Raw genomic sequence first — 9358 nt, forward strand, 5'->3', positions numbered from 1 at the left:
GATTAAAGTCACCAAACGGGACTCTTTGTTGATGCAGGCAGGAGCGAGAATCGTCTACCGCTTCACAGACAGTTTTTATTCATTCATTAACATTCACTTTTTTGTGGGGTAGCCAACAACGCAGTTCTCTGCCGTGGACTAGAACACTAATATATCTCACTTCTCTGGTTTGTAAACGACTGTCCATCATAAAAATAATAATAATATCCTCAGCTCTGTGTGTGTTGTGGGATTTGCTGCAGCTCTCTGCTGAGTAAAGGTGGAACGACGGATCATTCTGGAATCAAAAACTTCAAAGCAAATCGCAGTTTTAAATCAAATGACCCCTCTTTCCAAACACTGTAAAACAGACAGACACACTACAACTGACCAAAATTTGCACAAAATGTTTTTCCCCAAAATGAGACATCCTCCATTCCACCGGGGAGAACTTATCTCACAGTCTCAGTGCTCCAGTCTGAGCACATTGTAGGGGAGACTGGGGCCAAAGAAACATTTTACATTTATATCCCTCTGAAACACTATTGCCAACATTTTGAGGGCCAAATTGTGTTAAGTTAAAGCCATAGTTTCTTTCTTTTTTTTTTTTACTTTAAAGCCAAAAGAAATGAGGCATCAGGCCAAAATATGGAAGAGTGTAGAAATGTGTGTCACTGTACAGGAGCATCAGAACTGCTAATTTATACACAGCAGTTTACTATAGAAAATTCTTACAATTTTTTTTTAAACTTCAAGATTATTTCCTGATTACTCTACATTTAGAGGTTAAAACACACACACACACACACACACACACACACACACACACACACACACACACACACACACACACACACACACACACACACACACACACACACACACGGCAGCCTTTTATAAGCCCATAAAGCAAAAGCTTCAGCGGGGTCAAAGCCTAAACAGTCCCCGAACCCCCGGCTTCTTAAGGTGATTTTTTTCATCCCATTATGCTTCTTTGTCTTTCGGCTGTTCCCGTTAGGGGTCGCCACAGCAGATCAATCGTTTCCATCTCACTCTGTCCTCTGTATCTTCCTCTGTAACATCAACCACCTGCATGTCCTCCCTCAGCACATCCATAAACCTCCTCTTTGGCCTCCCTCTTCTCCTCCTGCCTGGTGGCTCCATCCTCAGCATCCTTCTCCCTATAAACCCTGGGTCCCTCCTCTGCACATGTCCAAACCATCTCAATCTCACCTCACAAGACAAGACTCAACTTGCTCTCTACTCTCACTACAGATCACAATGTCATCTGCAAACATCATAGTCCATGGAGACTCCTGTCTGATCTCATCCATCAACCTGTCCATCACCACCACAAACAAGAAAGGACTCAGAGCTGATCCTTTGTGTAATCCCACCTCCACCTTGAATGAGTGTCATTCAGACTGCACATCTCACCACTGTCACACTATTCTTGTACATGTCCTGAACTACCCTAACATACTTCTCTGGCACTCCAGACTTCCTCATACAATACCACAGCTCTTCTCTTGGCACCCTATCATAAGCTTTTTCTAAGTCCACAAACACACAATGTAACTCTTTCTGGCCTTCTCTGTACTTCAACAGTATTCTCAGAGCAAACATTGCATCTGTAGTGCTCTTTCTTGGCATGAAACCATATTAGTGCTCACAGATCTTCACCTGTTTTCTAAGCCTAGCTTCTACTACTCTTTCGCATAACGTCATGCTGTGGCTGATCAACTTTATGCCTCTGTAGTTACTGCAGTTCTGCACATCACCCTTGTTCTTGAAAATAGGAACCAGCACACTTCATCTCCACTCCTCAGGCATCCTCTCACTTTCCAAGATTTTATTAAACAATCTGGTTAGAAATGCTGCCATCTCTCCTAGACATTTCCATGCTTCCACTGGAATGTCATCTGGACCAACTGCCTTTCCACTCTTCATCATACCCAGTACCGCCCTAGCTGTCTCCCTCACCACATCTGCAGTACTTCATCCCATTATGGTGAGGAAAAAAATCCCGCTAAGAACCCTGGTGTTATGCTGAATGACATGTCAACATGCAATCCACCAACTCTTTACCTACTGGACAACCCACCTTCCTGTTTCTTAACAGAATGGGGGGGGGGGGGGGGGGAGAGCATTCTACAATGATACATATCCAATCCAACTGTACATTCAGCTGAGGGTCACAGGGTCTGGAGTTCATTCCAGCACATATTATGGGGGAGTAGGACAGGCTGGAGAGGTCTCCATCTCAACAAAGGGCTAACAACCAATGACAGCAAATTCAGAGTTAAAAATTTAACCTTCTTGCCTTTGGGTTCTTAGAAGAAGTTACTGAGGGAACTCAGACATGCAAACAAAAATGGGGCAGCCAGTCAGAATCCAAGAACCATTTGCTGTCAGGTCACAGTGTAAACCACAATACCTTCACAGTGTACAGTTCTTGTAATAGCCTCCACCCAAAATGGTCAATTCAAAGCTTCCTGCTGTGAGACTGGACAGACAGGTCCTGGAAAATGTTACCCACGTCATCAAATGCTGACATCAACGACAAGGTCCAACACAGACTAAAGTGTGGAACTGCCTTCAGCCGGCCTCGCACGCTTGTTTTCAATAGCAGAGACCTTTGACGTGAAAAACGAAAATCTTCATCTACAAAGCCACCATCATGCCAACCCCGCTGTACAGACCACCTACCGCTACAATGAAGACCCTTGTCCGATTCTTCAAATTCTGCCTGAGGAGTATCCTCCGCATGAAGTGGTAAGACTACCATACAAACATCTGCATCCTGGCTATAGTCAAGCTCCACAGCATCAGTGTGTCATGATCAAAAACCAGATTAGGTGGGTGGGTCACATAATTAGGATGGATGAAAGCCAAGTCCCTAAGCAGATCTAGTCCCAACTGAGTGAAGGAAAGCTGTGCAGAGGATAGCAGAAGAAATGCTACATAGACTTCCTGAGGCACAATCTCAAGAGATGCTCCATCAACTGGAAAGATCTGAGAACACGAGCGACAGAGCCAACTGGTGAGCAATGAGCTACATGAGAGTGGAAGTCTTACAAAAAATAAATAAATAAAATGCAGATAAACAACACAGAGGAGAAGAGGAGGAAGAGGGCAGGATCCTGACTGGCAGAAACTTCCTGCAGTCACAACATGCAGTGTCTGTCAGAAACTGTGTGCATCAAGACTGGGCCTGTTCAGTTATTTCCGGGTCCACCATCCTGTCTGGGAATCAACCAAGGGACCACCCTCCTCGCCACGACCACTTACAATCTTAGGCCCAATCCCAATACCCTCCCTTCGCCCTTTCCTTTCATTCATGTGAATGTGCAAAATGAAGGGAAAGGGTGATGTGGTAGGGCAAAGGGAGAGTACTAGGACTGAGCCTTAGTTTCTATAATCTTATTTGGTTTTGCTTGGGGCCACAACATGTTGACTTAGCACAAGTTTTATGCAGAATGCCCTTCCTGACAGCTCTAGTTATACAAGTAGAATAAGTACTAGTGAGGGGAGTGTGGAAACCATGCTTTTTTACTATGCTGCCCCATCTCCAACATCCAATCACTTCATTCCAATGTGAATGAAACAGTATAAAATAATTTTTAAATGGCTCTATTACATATTCACAGATTTGCCTACATCAGTATAAGGACAGACCTAATGAGAGCTTTGTTTATGAACTCAACTCCTTCTGAGAATGCATTGTGTTAAGTAAAGATGTGAGGGAAGAGTCTGACCTGGGCAGAGAATGGAGACTGAAGGAAAGCAATTCCATTCTTGGGCACCTCTATCCGATATCCAGGTGGTAAGAAGGCATTGAAGCCCAAGACGAGGTCCGGGTGTCCATGGAAAAGTTGTGAAACACGATTTATCACCCCTGGTGTGTCAATACTATGCAAGAGAACAGAGATGTTTTAGTTTTGATGAACTTTATAAAGAAACTGAGAAAGCAATGTAGCACAAAGAGTACAAACACATAATCAGACATGACATTAAGAACATAGCTGAAGTTCTTACAATAAGAGGTTTATGATAAAAGCTCTCACAAATCATTATTGTAGTTGATACCTCTGAAAGCATACTAAAACCCTACACACAACCCACATCTTTTCTCGAGTTTGGTATCAGGAACAGCAATAAAAACAGCCTGAGAACAAACTGGTTAAATTTGTTTAGCTTTCAGCGTAACTAGTAATGCACATCCTTTTCTATACATATCCTAACAGACACATTTATGATTTCAGATTTTGAAGGTCCCCTACCACATATGTGGCTGTATTATGCTTAGTTTATGTGGAGGCACCCGTTTACCAGCATATCTGTTCTTGCATTCACAAAAGGTTAGATACAGTACATCCAGAAGGTATTACATTGCTGCACTTTCCACATTTTTTTTTTGTTCCAGCCTTATTCCAAAATGGATGAAATCCTTTTTTGTCAAAATTCTATACACAATACCCCATAATAATGTGAAAAAAGTTTTGAGAGTTTTGCAAATTTATTCTAAATAAATAAAACTAAGAAATCACAGGTATGTAATTATTCACAGTATTTGCCATGAAGCTCAAAATTGAGCTCAGGTGCATCCTGTTTCTACAGCTTAATTGGAGTCCATCTGGGGCAAATTCAGTTGATTGGACATGATTTGGAAAGGCGCACACCTGTCTACACAGGTCCCACAGTTGACGGTGCATGCCAGAGCACAAACAAAGCATGAAGTTATAGTCAAAGTCTGTAGACCTCCGAGACAGGATTGTCTTGAGGCACAAATCTGGGGAAGGGTACAGAAACATTTAGGCTTCTTTGAAGGTCCCAATAAACACAGTGGCCTCCATCATCCATAAATGGAAGATGTCCAGATTCACCTGGACTCTTCCTAGAGCTGGATGCCTGTCTAAACTCAGTGATCGGGGAAGAAGAGCCTTAGTCAAGGTGGTGACCAAGGACCCGATGGTCACTCTGTCAGAGCTCCAGCATTCCTCTGTGAAGAGAGGAGGACAACCATGTCTGCAGCAATCCACCAATCAGGTCTGTATGGTAGAGTGGCCAGATGGAAACCACTCCTTAATAAAAGGCACATGAGAAACAAAACTGTCTTGTCTGATGAGACAAAGATTGAACTCTTTGGCATGAATGCAAGGCGTCATTGGCTTATTCAGCTCTTCTACTATAACTACCTTATTTTCACCATTTACAATTCTATTTTACATGGTGTAGATTTTTAATGATTCATCAGTTGATGTGTTCCTCTAAAGATATCAACATATAGTACCTACGTTCTTAGGTTTCCATTTGATAGCATAATGACTATACTTTTTTTCCTATAGTATGCTAACAGAGTTACTTTAGATACATACCAGTACACTCACACACACATAGCTTCTGCTTCTATAGTTTAGCCTACTAACTATATTTGATTTTACCACTAGTCTACATACTAATTACCTATACTACAATCTTCTCCTGTGATGTCTTATCCTTCTTATGTCTTATTATTTATTATATATACCTTTTTCTTGAGCTGCTTGGGTGGGTAGGGAGAGTTCCCATGGGATAAAAAAAAAAGCTTTTTAACCTACCATCCCTGGTTCTCAAGACCAGGTAACCAAGTGGCTCTACTCTTTTCTACTCTCCTATTTGACTCTTCCTTTTTAGATATACCTTTGTATACTGGCATAGTTCCACCTTAGAATTGGAATATAAGATATAAGATATACCTTACTGAATTTTCATGTTTGGATTAAACCAGACACCATTCCTACAGTGAAGCATGATGCTGGCAGTATCATCCTGTGGGGATGTTTTTCAGCAGCAGGAAGTGGGAGACTAGACAGGATTGAGGGAAAGATGAATGTAGCAATGTACAGAGACATCCTGGATGAAAACCTGCTCCAGAGTACTCTTGACCTCAGAATGGGGCAATGGCTCATCTTTCAGCAGGACAATGACCTTAAGCACACACCCAAGATATCAAAGAAGTGGCTTCAGGACAACTCTGTGAATGTCCTTGAGAGGCCCAGCCAGAGAGCAGACCTGAATCCAACTGAACATCTTTGGAGAGATCTGAAAATGGCTGTGCACCAATGCTCCCCATCCAACCTGATGGAGTTTGAGAGGTGCTGCAAAGAGAAATGGGTAAAACTACCCAAACATAGGTGTGCCAAGCTTGTGGCATCATATTCAACAAGACCTGAGGGTGTAGATGCTGCCTAAGGTGCATCAACAAAGTATTGAGCAACGTGATTTATTAGTTTTTTTTTAAATAAATTTGCAAAAAAAACAAAACCCCAAAAAACAAACACTTTTTAATATCATTATGGGGTGCTGTGAGTAGAATTTTGAGGGGAAATTTAATTTACTCCATCCAACATAAAATAAGTGCTTTTAATACTTTCCTGATGAATCATTCTAGGGTAAATCTCATTGTACTAGTACTTGATTCCAACTCAAAAGCTGCCTCAACAGCTCAGACAAACACCCATATTGGATCTACTGCTCATGTGCAACTAGATGTTAAGGGGGGGGGGGGGGGGCATAGCCCGAACAGATTATTACACCAGGAACTCTACTAACAGTGTCTCACGTTGTCATACCTTTGTGACTTGAACTCCTTCATGATGTCAAGAAACTTGTTGTATATACCAGGATCATTCGCAAAACGAATTTTGACTTGGTCCAGATATGACAAGGCATCTTCAACCTAAACAGACAAAAGTCATCAATGCAGCACAATCAATGAGGCATACTGGAGGATACATTTCATACAGCACAGCCTACAGACGTGTCACTCCAACTCGCAAAAAGCTTTACCATCTTTGACAGGACACCTACTGCAGGCTATGTACCTGTGATGTTTTATTTTGTTCCTTTTCATAATGAGTTATTTAGACAAAAGAAATTGAAAACTCAATGAGTCACTACATCAATGAATACGCTGGATAACCACACTGCCAGTGCAGGCAAATAAATAAATAAATAAATAAACGCACAACACACAAACACGACGGAGCTTTTGTTCATTGGACCGCGGCTACACACACACACACATCTATCTAAGCAGGTTTACTACACGACAATCAGCCCACACAAAGCACTGTCACCTATAAAACTCCACATACGAAGAGGACAGTTTGACTAAACGCCAGCAATCAGCCGCTAAATACAACAGCCACATACGAGAATACGTGCAGCGGTTGGACACGAGCCAACAGTGCGTACTGGCAAACAAAACCATTTTTAAACGCTGCGCTAACAAAGAAATTCCTCTTCAAGCTGCTAATACACAGAAACAGCCGCTCTTGGCTAACGTCGAGCTGACGTCCTCCACTTTGTTCAGGGTGGGTGAGAGAGCGAGCGAGAGCGGAAAAAAAAAAAACCCGAACAAGGAGTAACTTCCCACAACCAAGGTTTGAGTTAACGTTTGCTGCCAGTAGCCATTACCGACACCGTAAACAGAAAAGCCGCCGTTAACTGCGTTACTGCACTGTCACCAACACGTTCATTAATGAAACACTGCTTTCACCAGCTAACCTTAACCACCACTGTTCGGCTCATTTAGCGGCCAATTACTTTTCAAAGGCCAGCGAGCTAACTATCGTTAGCCAGCCGTTCCTCTCACTACTCTCGGCGGCAAGAGACAGGAAAAAAAAAAGCCCTCAAATCCACTGCAGCCAACAAAATGGTTGTGACTGACGGACTTCTCACCCTCCGCTTCTCGTCGTCTTACCTTCAGCTTCTGGAAGTGCTGCTGTTGCACTTGCTTTTGTGTTATAACGTAAGGCTTGTCCTGAATTTGGTTTATTTGCTTGGCGGCGCTGTGTGCCTGAATCTTCGCCATTATCCTCCGGCGACAGGAGGCTCCGAAGCCGCTACAACCGCAACTTGAGGGAGGAAGCTTCGGTGGTGGCTAGCCGACAAACCTTCCTCTCAGTCCGGGAAGCCAGCCTGCTGAGTCCGTGCAGCGCTGAAGGACGGCGGGGGAGAGGAAAAAAAAAAAGAAATCCAGCGAGAGTGGAGGCTGATGGCAAACAAGCTGTTACTCGCTGCGACTTTGATTAAACATCGCCATCGAATTAAAACAAGCCGAGACGGGGGGGGGAAAGCGTCTCGAAATAAGGTGACAATGGTTGCCGTTTACTGTATTTTAAATAAGTATCGCCTGTCTCTTTAAATTCGGCGGCAGCGGTCTGTACTGGCGTCCGGAAGCCAGAGTAGGAGTGAAAAACATAAAAAAAAAAAAAAAAAAAAAAAAGTGAAAAATTGAGCTGCGCAGCTGCAAAAGTGGGAGGAGCCAAGTTGCTGAGAATCAGATTGCTTCACTCCTTCACTGGAACAATACAAAACAACGGCAGCTACTAACTTCACACCGCAGCAACTGCAGGATTTACCAACAGACGGACACCAACACAACGCCAACTTTGCACAAAATTTCCGCTGTATTATTGAGTGCATTTCAAGAAAGACAAAAGATAATTTAATGGGGGAAAAAGTGATTTATTGATAGCCGACATGCATGTTAAAATACAAGCAGGTGCAACAAAAGCTTAGAAAACAGCCTGATGCAGTGCTGAAAACTAATTTATCTCAGCAGGAACTGCATTTTCTTTACCACTGCAGCCTGGTTACTCCTCCACCAGAAGATATTTAAAAGAGACAGTGTGTAGGATTTAGTGACATCTAGTGGTGAGGTTGCAGATTGCATTATTGTTGTCGCTGGTTGTTTTGTTTTCGAAGTTGCTACTGAAACAGTACCATATCTGCAGTGATTGTACAGCATCCAATAACAAACTGCTGCAATTATTGCATCAAAGCTGTACAAGAGGCAATTCAAAAAATTTCTAACTCAAAACTTAAGCTATAGTCACATTAGCTACATTAGCTGAATGGTAAGTGACGACTTACCATTCATTTTCAAACAGAGGGGGTATTTTACAGTAGGAAGAGATGATGGTCACTCTGCCGTCAGCTAAGCGTGGCAAAAATAGACCTGAAGTCTATTTTATGCAAATACTGAGTGATGCCACATGGCGACAGCCAATCAGTGAACAGGCAGCGTAGCATCAACTGGTTGTGAGCTCAAACAAAATCCAACATGGCAGAAATCGTTCCAAAACAGCTGCGTTACCGTATAAATTTAATAAGTTTCTCATATGTTTTGTAAACGTTAGCAAGAAATAAACACTTCTAAAATTAAAAATGCATGTTTTTGTAACCAGATCACACCTCTGCAGAGATTTACAAGACATATTACGGAGATGTTAGTGTGCACGCCCCAGGAACACCCATCAAGCAATAGAGGCAAATGCGTGTTGCTGTCATTTGTAGCTAATGTGACCGTAGCTTTAGGGTTAGGGTTGTG

The 9358-nt window shown here is 42.6% G+C and overlaps 1 protein-coding gene across 1 annotated transcript in view; it reads right to left on the bottom strand.

Moving 5' to 3' along the window:
• sin3b (SIN3 transcription regulator family member B) overlaps positions 1–8247 on the bottom strand; it is a 70333-nt gene extending 62086 nt beyond the window's left edge. Inside the window, 3 exon segments of the mRNA XM_034179676.1 lie at positions 3738–3891; positions 6594–6700; positions 7727–8247. Coding sequence (XP_034035567.1) covers positions 3738–3891; positions 6594–6700; positions 7727–7837 — 372 coding nt within the window. The 5' untranslated portion in view covers positions 7838–8247.
• Between the last annotated feature and the right edge of the window lie 1111 nt (positions 8248–9358).

The sequence above is a fragment of the Thalassophryne amazonica genome, chromosome 10 (assembly GCF_902500255.1).
Source record: "Thalassophryne amazonica chromosome 10, fThaAma1.1, whole genome shotgun sequence".
In the NCBI taxonomy this organism is placed as follows: domain Eukaryota; kingdom Metazoa; phylum Chordata; class Actinopteri; order Batrachoidiformes; family Batrachoididae; genus Thalassophryne; species Thalassophryne amazonica.